Consider the following 14,687-nt stretch of genomic DNA (forward strand, 5'->3'; position numbering starts at 1 on the left):
TTGCTATTAGATTCCCCCTCTTTCTAAGTTTCTAACTGAGATTTAAATCAGTCACAACTGCTCGTATTAGGATAGAGCTGTGTTTTCCGCTAATTGCATTTTGGCCAATGTTTGAAAATGATGTTTTATTAGCTGCTTCATTACAGCAGTTGCATGTTCAATAATAGGCTATAGCCTTTTGAACTGTAAGATGATAGGCTTGCTATTGTTGCATGTTTCCATTAAGGTCTTAATGAAAAATGTCCTGTGCATGCATAGTATCAGAGAGGAAGAGGCAAAGCGAGAGTGAAATCCATCCAAAAGAAAAGGTTTCTATGGGCTTATTTTGGGCCTAAGCTTGTCGCCTGTCTTCCTGCCTTGGGCCAACTCTCATTGTTAGGGTGGAAACATACGCATCTCATCATTATATACAGATCTCTAATAGTATTTTCTGTTGGTCACGTAATTTTACTGTTTGGAATTATTTTGACCAAGATTTGCATCCCTACTAGGAGCTAAATACACACTGAGCATTTGAATATGTGGATGTGTTGAACACACTTATATTACCTGAAATGTAACCTTAAATGTTTCTTGTAATTTCCCCCACCCTGCTCCACCTCAGGCCCAGCAGTCTCTGGACCTGATCCAGGAGGAGCTCTTCAAAGAGACTGGCCAGGGTGACCTGATAGAGAACAGCAACCTCTCATCACACGTAAGACTTACTGGAGGGGGAAGGGGAACTGTTTGTGGCTGTATGTTAAAGACAGTCCGTTGCACTTATTATCTAGGTAGTGTAAATTCATGGTAAAAACAAAGGTATCTCGCTACTAGTAGTTGTAGTATTGATAGTTAGTAGATGTAGTTGTGTATTGAATCTAACCAGTCTTTAAATAGGGGTTGTTTTATTGACAAGTAGGTGTAGTTATATTAAAAGTGACTAGAGGGTAGTAACTAACCCGTCACTGTGTCCTTCAGGAGGAGATTGACAGGAAGGAGAAAAAGACGGCAGGGCTGAACCAAACTGTGAGGGAACTGCAGCAGCTGCTACAGGCCGTCAACCGGCAACTCACCAAGAGACAGGAGGCGGTACGACGTTGTATTTATTATGGATCCACAATATAAAAATACAGCCATCGAAAGAAGGCTTTAAAATATAGAAAAAAATCAATGTACAAATTGAAAAGGACATTTACTGAAGTAAATGTGTGTGCTTGCTAGTCTTGCATTATTTATGGTTGTGAAATAGTAGTAGTGGTAGTGACAGCGGTAGGAATATGGTTTTCATAGGCTATGGGTTAGTTATAGTGACCTATTTTAGGGCGGTTTGTAGGTGTGTAGTTATTATAGTGGGATATACAGTGCATTCGGAAAGTATTCAGACCCCCTTTTCCACATTTTGTTACGTTACAGCCTTATTCTAAAATTGATTAAATAAATTAAAAATCCTCATCAATCTACACACTACCCCATAATGACAAAATGAAAACAGGTTTTTAGAATTCTTTGCAAATGCATTATAAATAAAAAACAGATACCTCATTTACATAAGTATTCAGACCCTTTGCTATGAGACTCGAAATTGAGCTCAGGTGCATCCTGTTTCCATTGATCATCCTTGAGATGTTTCTACAACTTGATTGGAGTCCACCTGTGGTAAATTCAATTGGTTGGACATGATTTGGAAAGGCACACACCTGTCTGTATAAGGTCCCACAGTTGACAGTGCATGTCAGAGCAAAAACCAAGCCATGAGGTCGAAGGAATTGTCCGTAGAGCTCAGAGACAGGATTGCGTCAAGGCACAGATCTGGGGAAGGGTACCAAAAAAATTTAGAGAACACAGTGGCCTCCATCATTCTTAAATGGAAGAAGCTGGCTGCCTGGCCAAACTGAGCAATCGAGGTAGAAGGGCCTTGGTCAGGGAGGTGACCAAGAACCTGATGGTCACTCTGACAGAGCTCCAGAGTTCCTCTGTGGAGATGGGAGAACCTTCCAGAAGGACAACCATCTCTGCAGCACTCCACCAATCAGGCGTTTATGGTAGAGTGGCCAGACGGAAGCCACTCCTCAGTAAAAGGCACATGACAGCCTGCTTGGAGTTTGCCAAAAGGCACCTAAAGGATTCTCAGACCATGAGAAACAAGATTATCTGGTCTGATGAAACCAAGATTGAACTCATTGGCCTGAATGGAGGAAACCAGGCACCGCTCATCACCTGGCCAATACCATCCCTACGGTGAAGCATGGTGGTGGCAACATCAAGCTGTGGGGATGTTTTTCAGCGACAGGGACTGGGAAACTAGTCGGGATCGAGGGAAATATGAACGGAGCAAAGTACAGAGAGATCCTTGATGAAAACCTGCTCCAGAGCGCTCAGGACCCCAGACGAAGGTTCATCTTCCATCAGGACAACGACCCTTAGCACACAGCCAAGACAACGCAGGAGTGGCTTCGGGACAAGTCTCTGAATGTCCTTGAGTGGCCCAGCCAGAGCCCGGACTTGAACCCGATCGAAGATCTCTGGAGAGACCTGAAAATAGCTGTGCAGCGACGCTCCCCATCCAACCTGACAGAGCTTAAGAGGATCTGCAGAGAGGAATGGGAGAAACTCCCCAAATACAGGTGTGCCAAGCTTGTAGCGTCATACCCAAGAAGATTTGAGGCTGTAATCCCTGCCAAAGGTGCTTCAACAAAGTACTGAGTAAAGGGCCTGAATACTTATGTAAATATGATATTTCCATTTTTTATTTGTAATACATTTGCAAACATTTCTTGCTTTGTCTTTATGGGGTATTGCGTGTAGATTGATGAGAATTTAACAAAAAAATCATTTTAGGATAAGGCTGTAACGTGACTGTGGAAAAAGTGAAGGGGTTTGAATATTTTCCAAATGCACTGTTGTTGGCTAGTATAGTAGGCTAGAGTGAGTACCATAGCATCATAAGCCATATAATGTGTTTTTAAGCTCTCAAAATGGTTTAGTTTCAACATTCTGAAAGTTGTGGCATTGATTTCAGTTTAGAATGTTGAAGCCTGCATTCCACCGTTGAAATGAATGGAGATACAACAATCTCTATAGCTTATGAATGGTTGCAAGAAGCTGTGTTGTAGCCATCTAAGTTGAGTCAGTCTGCACATTTCCACGTTGGGTTGGTGATTGTAGCTGAAACAGATCAAGAGCAGTGGTGAATAAAATGTTTTCCTTTTGAAGTCTATGGAGCTTTTATGCAAATGTTTAACTGTTATTATTCAAATGTGCAAATAGCATGAACAGTCTTTTGACAAGCAATTTAAGTTGAGTCATTCTGTACATGTCAACGTTGGTTTGGTGTTTGTTTGCTTTAACGGTTCCAGAGCAGTAGCGGATCCAAATACTTCCCATTGAAGCCCATGGAGCTTTTAGGAACATTTTAAAATGGTTATAGTTCAAAAAGCATAAATGGTTGAAGTCTAGGCACGGCGCAACATTTTACCATTCAAGTCTATGGCTGTTGAAATACATTGGAATTTATGCAAATTTGGATTTAGTGTCAAAAGTATAAGTAGTATACTAGTGCTAGTTGATTTGGTGTTGGTAACTTTTTTTGACAGGTTCCAGCAGAAGGAGAATAATAATAAGTGTGAACAGTTTCTTAAATTGTACTTGGTTTTCAGCAAGCACATCTGTTAAATCGGGGGTGTAACTGGCAAGCAATTCTTCCTTGTAACACTAAAGAGGTCTTGAACTGTGCTTTTTTTTGCAGGAATCGGACAAAGACTCGCCTGAAGCATAGGGAGGGGATGATGGACACTCCCAACCTTACTACAAAGACCACCCCTGACCTCCCCACCACCTCTCCTATCATGGCCTCTCCTCTCCTGTCACACTCCTCTCTTTCCCCTTCACCTGTACTGTAGGCAGCCTCTTGCTGATCCTCTGTCCCTGCCCGCCGCTTACCTCTGACCTCCACCTGCTCCTCCTCAGCAGGGTCAGGGAGAGAACTCGCTGGGCCCCAGAGGAGAGGGGCTCCCTCACACTACACACACACTCCGGACACCAAACTAGACCTTACTACTGCAAAGTCCCACCACATTCCATGATCCCTACAGTAGCACAGCCAGCGCTAAAGACATCCTACACATGTCAGACTGTGGCATCTCCCCCCGTTTTCCCCCTTTTTTCAATGGAAAATTTTGAATACAGATGTAGTTTTTCCTGTTAGTTTTCTTTGTCCAGAGGGTGATGAAGTGGATTCCTACTTTATTAAATGAACTTTGGGTTCTTTCCTTTTTTAAGTTAAAAAGGAAAAATGTATTGTTAAAGTAACTGTTAGGACCTGCTGACCTTACACTACAATTGTTCTCTTTGACTCCTTTGCTGAAAACTCACATACTGTAAATGTGCATTGATTCATGAATACATAGATACTGTATATGCATACTTTGGCTGAGTATTTTGGAGGGGCAAGGGCATAAGGGAGGGTCCCAGCATGTCAGACGGGTCACTAAGTAACTGTAACCATGGAGATGCATGGAGGAAGTCTGTAAGTGCAGAGCCAGTAGGAGGGGTGCTGTGACCCGGCCTCGCTGTGGGAGCAGTAGGACAGGTCTACAGAGTAGAGGTTTTAATCCTACTGTAACTACTTTAGGAAGAGGTGTCCCATATAATCTGTTATCAACACTCGCTGTATTGTTGCTAATTTCATTAACACAGAACATTTCGTTTTTGTAAAAGGTGACCGTTAATAAAAGGGATGCTTAATAAATCTGCTTGGTGTCCTGTGTTCAGTTCTGCTTCTCTTGACTGCACTTCCTTTGTCATACCACTGTGGGGCACCAATATCCCAGACTTTATCCCTCTGCTTATTTTTAAATTTTGTCCATCCTACACATACAAAATCAACCCATAAACACATCTAGAAACTACCTTGAAATGTAGTGTACTACTTTGCCTACCAGAGGCTTGAGTGAAGTATTTTATGTTGTTGCTTTCACCTATCTGATACTTTCAGACCTATGAAGAGCCATCAGTCAGTCTAGGAGTAACGGGCTGAGGCTAGGGGTTGACTTTTGGGCTGGATGATCTTGTATCTCTGCAATGTGGCATTCAATTTGATCACTACAAAGAAAAAGGAAGGCCATTCCCTCAGCTCAGGTTTTTACACTGATGACCAATGTGCTAAGGGGTGCGTGACTGACTAATAAGCAGAATAATGTTAGGCTGTCCCCTTTCAAGACAAACATCTTACTGTCATGTGGTGGGTGTAATTTTAGGAATGTGCTCTTTGTACAGTGAGGGCAAAAAGTATTTTATCCCCTGCTGATTTTGTACGTTTGCCCACTGACAAAGAAATGATCAGTCTATAATTTTAATGGTAGGTTTATTTGAACAGTGAGAGAGAATAACAACAAAAAACTCTTAAAGGGAGTGCTCCTAATCTCAGTTTGTTACCTGTATAAAAGACACCTGTCCACAGAAGCAATCAATCAATCTGATTCCAAACTCTCCACCATGGCCAAGACCAAGGAGCTCTCCAAGGATGTCAGGGACAAGATTGTAGACCTACACAAGGCTGGAATGGGCTACAAGACCATCGGCAAGCAGCTTGGTGAGAAGGTTGACAACAGTTAGTGCGATTATTCGCAAATGGAAGAAACACAAAAGACCTGTCAGTCTCCCTCGGCCTGGGGCTCCATGCAAGATCTCACCTTGTGGAGTTGCAATGATCATGAGAACGGTGAGGAATCAGCCCAGAACTACACGGGAGGATCTTGTCAATGATCTCAAGGCAGCTGGGACCATAGTCACCAAGAAAACAATTGATAACACACTAAGCCGTGAAGGACTGAAATCCTGCAGAGCCTGCAAGGTCCCCCTGCTCAAGAAAGCATATATACAGGGCCGTCTGAAGTTTGCCAATGAACATCTGAATGATTCAGAGGAGAACTGGGTGAAAGCGTTGTGGTCAGATGAGACCAAAATCGAGCTCTTTGGCATCAACTCAACTCGCCGTGTTTGGAGGAGGAGGAATGCTGCCTATGACCCCAAGAACACCATCCCCACTGTCAAACATTGAGGTGGAAACATTATGCTTTGGGGGACAACTTCACCGCATCAAAGGGACGATGGATGGGGACATGTACCGTGAAATCTTGGGTGAGAACCTCCTTCCCTCAGCCAGGGCATTGATAATGGGTCGTGGATGGGTATTCCAGCATGACAATGACCCAAAACACACGGCCAAGGCAACAAAGGAGTGGCTCAAGAAGAAGCACATTAAGGTCCTGGAGTGGCCTAGCCAGTCTCCAGACCTTAATCCCATAGAAAATCTGTGGAGGGAGCTGAAGGTTCGAGTTGCCAAACGTCAGCCTCGAAACCCTAATGACTTGGAGAAGATTTACAAAGAGGAGTGGGACAAAATCCCTCCTGAGATGTGTGCAAACCTGCTGGTCAACTACAAGAAACGTCTGACCTCTGCGATTACCAACAAGGGTTTTGCCACCAAGTACTAAGTCATGTTTTGCAGAGGGGTCAAATACTTATTTCCCTCATTAAAATGCAAATCAATTTATAACATTTTTGACATGCGTTTTTCTGGATTTTTGTTGTTGTTATTCTGTCTCTCACTGTTCAAATAAACCTACCATTAAAATTATAGACTGATCATGTCTTTGTCAGTGGGCAAACGTAAAAAATCAGCAGGGGATCAAATACTTTTTTCCCTCACTGTATGCAACCTATGGAATAAACACAGTTGCTTCACTTTCCTATGCTGCAGATCTCCAGGAATCCAGTCTCTAGATTTCTCCAGTTGGGGAAGCTACTCTGAAAATGGAAGAAGTTTAGCTATCCTTTACACTGGAAGAAGTTTAGCTACACTAAAGCTATCCTAAAGAATTAATATAGTTTACTTAACTAAAGTTACTTTGAAAAAGTAGTTAACTACATCCAAACTACTTATCATATATAAACATTATCATATCTATCATATCATTATTATCATATCATCATCATATCTAAATCTAAAATGTCATAGACTACAAATTGCAAGAACAGATCACTCTCCAATCAGATGTTAACATAATGTGTAATTTAGCCTATTAAACACAAAAAAAAGTGAGCGTTAGGCACACAAAAAGTGTTTCAAGTGAGAATAAGGCAGGTCTGATGCTGAAAATGCAAGGAAAGTCTTGCCTACATCACCCATATTTTATTGGATTAAAATAATTAAAAGTTGTGTGTATTTCCAGTAGTTAGCTACACCACTACATGAAAAAAAAGTTATTAACTACTGAAAACACTACCAAGATTGGAATTTAGTTAAACTACCACCAAGCTACTGCAAAATGTAATTAAATTACTAGTTGAACTACATGTAGTTCACTACTCCCCAAAACTGAATTTCTTATACACATGCATCCATTTTAATGTGAAGCATGTCTCACTCTCTGTTTAAATTATGACTCATGCCTGTTGTTGGAATGTCCATATGAGTCTAAATGAGGACCATGTGAAGTTATGGAACTATAGCTGAAATAGTCATCTACTACAATCACATCCCACATCCCAAAAACTCTTAACAACACACACATGTACACACTCTCTCTCACATTGTAAGACTTCCAGGGAACTTAACCACAGAGGAGGATGCAAGGGGAGGGGAGGGAGAAGGCAGTAAAAAGGAGCTTTGTCTTCATTACGTCATCATGGCTCATACAGTTAGTCACCATTGCGTGATTTCTTGTATTGAGTCTCTGTTCCATGCCTATTACCAAGAAATATCTGACTTTGTACACACACACTCAGGCCAGACCCACCTCAACAGAGCAGCTCCCTCTCTGCATCTGCTTCCCATCAGTGTGGTATGTGCAAGAGATCCTTTGATCCACTCTGAGTGTGTGTATGTGTACACTAAACTGTGTATGTGACGAATAAAACTGGATTTGATTTGTGTGTGTGTGTGTGCACGCGTGTGTGTGCGCTTGTGTGTGTGTTTGGTGGTGGGGATGGAGGGGGGCGGGGGGGTATATGGAAAGGGGGTCTTACACTGCTCTTTTAAACAGACAATACACTCTCTATGAAATGGAGGGACAGAGACTGTCTCACACAAAAGAGCTGTAAATAGTCATTATACCCCAGGCTGTTAAGACTAGCCTGGGGGGCAGAAAGTTGGTGTTCATAGCCCAAGTAGTTTGATCCTAATATACAGACAGACATGGTGTCACGACTTCCGCCGAGGCTGCCCCCCCTCCTGGTTCGGGCAGGCTTCAGCGTTCGTCGTCACCGGAGTACTAGCTACTGCCGATCCCATTATCATCACTCCACTTGTCATGTCTTGTCAATCACACACACCTGGTGCTCATTCCCCTAATTAGTATGTGTATAAGTGTTCCCTCTGTTCCCCTTGTCTTTGTGAGTGATTGTTTGTTGTGAGAGCGTGTAGCTCGGTTGAGCTACTATTCACTGTGCTAATGCCAAGGTGGATGTTTTCCCTTGTAATAGTTTCGTTTGACGCTTTGGGCGTTTGATTTATGTAAACGGAATAAACTCTGGACTTTGGTATTTTACCTCCTGCGCCTGACTCCTTCATTCACACCTCGTCCCACAAGGAGGTTTATCTGTAGTAACAGTACTATTAATGGCCTGATATGCAGAACCATGAATGTAACCAACAAATGCTATGGTTTAAAGCGGGATGCAGTATTACTTACAGATAGACAGGATTAGTACATAAAAAATAACATCACAGTCCTGCCACTATAAGGTCTCAGAGCTGCCAGAACTGTTTTTGGTGATGCATTACATATGGAGTAACACTCCTTAGACTACCGTGCCCCCCCTCCACCTTTTGTTTTTGTGTTAACTGTTATTGCACTTTGAAATGTGCTATTGACAATGGAGTGTTAGGAGGAATGGAGCACTTAGCCAAGCAGAGCCTTGTGAAAACAGGACAGAGACAGCCAAGTGTTGATGAGGGTTGCAGACAGAAGTGTATTAGTGGCACATTCATCAGAAAGGTGTGACAATGACTGGACGTGAGTAAGACATTTAAGCATGTTAACCCCCGCAAGGCTGCCGGCCCAGACGGCATCCCTAGCCGTGTCTTCAGAGCATGCGCAGACCAGCTGGCTGGTGTGTTTACGGACATATTCAATCTCTCCATATCCCAGTCTGCTGTCCCCACACGCTTCAAGATGGCCACAATTGTTCCTGTACCCAAGAAAGCAAAGGTAACTGAACTAAATGACTATCGCCCCATAGCACTCACCTCTGTCATTTTTACATTTACATTTTAGCAGACGCTCTTATCCAGAGCGACTTACAGGAGCAATTAGGGTTAAGTGCCTTGCTCAAGGGCACATCGACAGATTTTTCACCTAGTCGGCTTGGGGATTAGAACCAGCGACCTTACGGTTACTGGCACAACGCTCTTAACCACTAAGCTACCTGCCGCCCCCCCTTCTGTCATCATGAAGTGCTTTGAGAGACTAGTAAAGGATCATATCACCTCTACCTTACCTGTCACCCTAGACCCACTTCAATTTGCTTACCGCCCCAATAGATACACAGACGATGCAATCGCCGTCACACTGCACACTGCCCTATCCCATCTGGACAAGAGGAATACCTATGTAAGACTGCTGTTCATTGACTATAGCTCAGCATTCAACACCATAGTACCCTCCAAGCTCATCATTAAGCTCGAGGCCCTGGATCTGAACCCAGCACTGTGCAACTGGGTCCTGGACTTCCTGACGGGTCACCCCCAGGTGGTGAAGGTAGGAAACAACATCTCCACTTCGCTGATCCTCAACACTGGGGCCCCACAGGGGTGCGTGCTCAGCCCCCTCTTGTACTCCCTGTTCACCCATGACTGCGTGGCCAAGCACGCCTCCAACTCAATCATCAAGTTAGCAGACGAGACAACAGTAGTAGGCTTGATTACCAACAATGACGAGACAGCCTACAGGGAGGAAGTGAGGGCTCTGGGAGTGTGGTGCCAGGAAAATAACCTCTCACTCAACGTCAACAAAACAAAGGAGACGATTGTGGACTTCAGGAAACAGCAGAGGGTGCACCCCACTATCCACATTGACGGGACCGCAGTGGAGAAGGTGGAAAGCTTCAAGTTCCTTGGCGTACACATCACTAACAACCTTAAATGGTCCACCCACGCAAACAGTGTGGTGAAGGAGGCGCAACAGAGCCTCTTCAACCTCAGGAGGCTGAATAAATTTGGCTTGGCACCTAAAACCCTCACAAACTTTTACAGATGCACAATTGAGAGCATCCTGTCGGGCTGTATCACCGCCTGGTACGACAACTGCACCGCCCGCAACCGCAGGGCTCTCCAGAGGGTGGTGCGGTCTGCCGAACGCATTACCGGGGGTAAACTACCCGCCCTCCAGGACACCTACAGCACCAGATGTCACAGGAAGGCCAAAAAGATCATCAAGGACATCAACCACCCGAGCCACTGCCTGTTCACCCCGCTATCATCCAGAAGGCGAGGTCAGTACAGGTGCATCAAAGCTGGGACAGCGAAAATGAAAAACAGCTTCTATCTCAAGGCCATCAGACTTTTAAATAGCCATCACTAGCACATTAGAGGCTGCTGCTGCCTATTGAAATCATTGGCCACTTTAAGAAATGAAACACTAGTCACTTTAATAATGTTTACATATCTTGCATTACTCATCTAATATGTATATACTGTATTCTATAATATTCTACTGTATCTTAGTCCATGCCGCTCTGTCATTGCTTGTCCATATATGTATATATTCTTAAATTCCATTCCTTACTTAGATTTGTGTGTATTGGGTATATGTTGTGAAATTGTTAGATATTACTTGTTAGATATTACTACACTGTCAGAGCTAGAAGCATAAGCATTTCGCTACACCCGCAGTAACATCTGCTAAACACGTGTATGTGACAAATAAAATATGATTTGATTTGATTTCACATATGGGACAGGGGGACCGGAGGGATTTCCTAGTTGAAAATGTGAGATTCATTTAACATTGGTTTGGTTTCTGCCACTCTTAGCTCAGTAAGACTTTCAAGAAAAGCATTGGATAGTGAATGGCACTGTCCTTTCTTTTATGCTCAACACATACAGGTACCTATGTAACAGGATAGGATGACTCATGGGCTTTTGTGTGGCTGTTTTTGCAGGAGACAGCAGTGTATGCCATAAAGGGGCAGGTTTCCAAGTGGGGTGGGGAAAGTGTGTAATATTCATGCCTTGTGAAGACGGGTAAAACAGGCCCATGACACGTTAGCTGCATATACTGTAAGTTGATGAGTGGTCAGAACCTCACCATTGGGTTACAGCGAATCACATTAAAGTGAGGCTAGATGCTGGAAGGTGTAGGTCAGAAATATTCACTCCTGGGGGTAGCCTAACTAATGTTGAAAGGGAACATTTCCCCAGCGCTCCCATTATAGTCACCCAATTGCAGCATTGTGTCTAATGACACCACCTGGGTGTCTAATGTATATTTTTGAACTGCTGACTTTTCTTTGACCAGAGAGAGAACGGTCTAATTCGATCCCTGTGGCCCCTCATTCTAGTTAGTCACAGCAGTCCACAGTATTTACATTTGCATCACTTGCTCTCAACACAAAACTGAGAGGATATCATTTTGTCTGCTCAGTTGTATCCTGCATTCTGATAATAAGTCAATATGTTTAGCCATAGTCATGTGCACTGCCGCCTACTTCTGTCCACAAAAAAATACATTCCTGATGCGTTTTTGGGATACTCCCCTTACGGACACGTCCAGGCACCGCATTCCAGCCTAAAGAATCATACAGCACTGGTGCACCCTGCAAGCTATATTAACATAGGAATCCACTTGGACCCCCTGCCCATAATTGGACAGGTCTCGTCTAAGTCTACGCTATTATGGTCTGAAAATAAGAAAAAATAGGCCTACAAACGCGTGAGTTTCAAACGTTCTGTTCTTTCAAAATAATGTGAATGTGGCAGTGTGAAACTTGAAAGCTATGATCCCTTTAAGAATTGCCAGATTGTACTCTTTGTTTACATAATAGAAGGCTTCATTCTAGCCATGCCCATGTGAGATATCGAACAAGGGAAGTCTGTTCTACTTTGTCGAATTTCTTTGATGAAAATGTATTATAGAAATGAAATGATGAAAAATAAAAGATCAAATCAATATATCAGCATACATTGATAAAGTGTTTGGTAAATAAATGGGTCCAAAAAAAGTGATGTGCGGAATATATCTAAAGGTCCCCCCTATATAAAGTAAAGGACAGCTGAATGGTATGGTCCACCCCTGCGCCTTGCTGTTTATGCATTCGATTTTAGAGCGGATTGAACTGGCAAGTTGCTTTAATTACGACTCGCTTGTGACATGTCTGACAAAAAATAAAATATATTCGATTAATTTAAGAAAGACTGCGCTATATAGTTGTAAAGACGTTTGCGACGTGATATAGTGTGAAATGGCAGCTGCTTACACCCTTTGAAGGGAATTTCTTGTGATCTTTTCCTTCTGAATTTGGGCGAGTGCTTTGAGATCGAGGGGCGCCTGCTGTCCATTGAAGTAAGAAGAAACCTCATGTTTTCGCCAAGCCAGGAGGAGCACTGCGCCCCGACAAAAGACCCAATAAAATACGGGGAGATGGTAGTATTAGGGTAAGTTGAAGAAAGGATTGTGTATTTTCTAAAGTCAACAAGTTTAGCTAGCTAACATTTGGTAGGCTATTAGAAAAAGTCGAGGCTATGTTTGTGACCGCCAGAACTTTTTTCCAGCACTCAAAACACGGGCTGGAGTTAACTTCTCTTTTCTGTGAAGAAATATTCATGGTTTACGTTGATTTAGCTTTCGACAAAACGTTTACATGTACACAAATAATTCGATACTAAACTAATTCAAATCAACGTTTATTTGTCACATGCGCCGAATACGAAAATCGTAGACTTTACCGTGAAATGCTTACGAGCCCTTACCCAACAATGCAGTTAAAAAGTAAGAAAATTAACAAAGATGAAAAGGAAATAGTAACACAATAAAATAAGGTAGTTGGGGTGAATGATTGAGGTAATATGTACATTACCAGTCAAAAGTTTGGACACCTCATTCAATGGGTTTTCTTTATTTTTTTACATTGTAGAATAATAATATATAATAATAATATGCCATTTAGCAGACGCTTTTATCCAAAGCGACTTACAGTCATGCGTGCATACATTTATTTGTGTATGGGAATAATAGTGAAGACATCGAAACTATGAAATAACACATGGAATCATGTAGTAACCAAAAAAGTGATAAACAAATGAACATATATTTGAGATTCTTCAAATAGCCATGAGGACCACCACAGGAATGGAAGACCCAGAGTGGACCTGCCTTCAGAAATTGTAGCCCAAATAAATGCTTCACAGAGTTCAAGTCACAGACACATCTCAACATCAACTGTTCAGAGGGGACTGTGTGAATCAGGCCTTCATGGTTGAATTGCTGCAAAGAAACCACTACTATAGGACACCAATAATAATAAGAGACCTGCTTGGGCCAAGAAACATGCGCAATGGACATTAGACCGGTGGAAATGTGTCCTTTGGTCTGGAGTCCAAATTTGAGATTTTTGGTTCCAACCGCCGTGTCTTTGTGAGACGCGGTGTGGGTGAACAGAGGATCTCCGCATGTGTAGTTCCCACTGTAAAGCATGGAGGTGTTATGGTGTGGGGGTGCTTTGCTGGTGACACTGTCTGTGATTTATTTAGAATTCAAGGCACACTTAACCAGCATGGCTACCACAGCATTCTGCAGTGATACGCCATCCCATCTGGTTTGGGCTTAGTGGAGCTGTCATTTGTTTTTCAACAGGACAGTGACCCAACACACCTCCAGGCTGTGTAAGGGCTATTTAACCAAGAAGGAGAGTGATGGAGTGCTGCATCAGATGACCTGGCCTCCACAATCCCCCAACCTCAACCCAGTTGAGATGGTTTGGGATGAATCAAACGGCAGAGTGAAGGAAAAGCAGCCAACAAGTGCTAAGCATATGTGGGAACTCCTTTGAAACTGTTGTAAAAGTATTCCAGGTGAAGCTGGTTGAGAGAATGCCCAGAGTGTGTAAAGATGTCATCAAGGGAAAGGGTGGCTATTTTGAAGAATCTGAAATATAAAATATATTTAGATTTGTTTTAACACTTATTTTTTTGTTGTTGCTTACTACATGATTCCATATGTGTTATTTCATAGTTTTGATGTCTTCACTATTATTCTACAATGTAGAAAATAGTAAAAATAAAGAAAAACCCTTGAATGAGTAGGTGTGTCCAAACTTTTGACTCGAACTGTACACTGTAGGTTTGGTTAGGTGATTGATTGAAGTACTAACTATGTACATGTAGGTAGGTGGTGAATAGCAGAAAGTCCAGGTAGCCATTTAATAACTCTTCAGCAGTCTTATGGCTTTGGGGTAGAAGCTATTCAGGAGCCTTTTGGTCCCAGAATTGGCACTCTGGTGCCGGGTGGTAGCAGAGAGAACAGACCGACTTGGGTGGCTGGAGACTTTGACAATATTTAGGGCCTTCTTCTGACACTGCCTGGTATAGAGGTCCTGGATGACAGGGAGCTCGGCCCCAGTGGTGTACTGGGCCGTACACACTACCCTCTGTAGCGCCTTGCGGTCGGATGTAGAGCAGTTGCCGTACCAAGTGGTGATGCAGCCAGTCA

The 14,687-nt window shown here is 42.9% G+C and overlaps 2 protein-coding genes across 8 annotated transcripts in view; both read left to right on the plus strand.

Moving 5' to 3' along the window:
• LOC121539308 (kinectin) overlaps positions 1-4,730 on the plus strand; it is a 35,895-nt gene extending 31,165 nt beyond the window's left edge. For 5 of the 6 annotated variants that reach the window (XM_041847695.2, XM_041847699.2, XM_041847700.2 and 2 more), the window contains 3 exons: positions 605-694; positions 958-1,068; positions 3,725-4,730. In XM_041847695.2, coding sequence (XP_041703629.1) covers positions 605-694; positions 958-1,068; positions 3,725-3,754 — 231 coding nt within the window. In that variant the 3' untranslated portion in view covers positions 3,755-4,730. The remainder of the gene's footprint in view (positions 1-604; positions 695-957; positions 1,069-3,724) is intronic. The other variant, XM_041847701.2, reaches the window with a different exon arrangement.
• Positions 4,731-12,284: 7,554 nt separating this feature from the next.
• LOC121539306 (E3 ubiquitin-protein ligase pellino homolog 2) overlaps positions 12,285-14,687 on the plus strand; it is a 64,808-nt gene continuing 62,405 nt past the window's right edge. For both annotated transcript variants that reach the window (XM_041847693.2, XM_041847694.2), the window contains exon 1: positions 12,285-12,634. In XM_041847693.2, coding sequence (XP_041703627.1) covers positions 12,558-12,634 — 77 coding nt within the window. In that variant the 5' untranslated portion in view covers positions 12,285-12,557. The remainder of the gene's footprint in view (positions 12,635-14,687) is intronic.

This window comes from Coregonus clupeaformis, chromosome 25, assembly GCF_020615455.1.
Source record: "Coregonus clupeaformis isolate EN_2021a chromosome 25, ASM2061545v1, whole genome shotgun sequence".
NCBI lineage: Eukaryota > Metazoa > Chordata > Actinopteri > Salmoniformes > Salmonidae > Coregonus > Coregonus clupeaformis.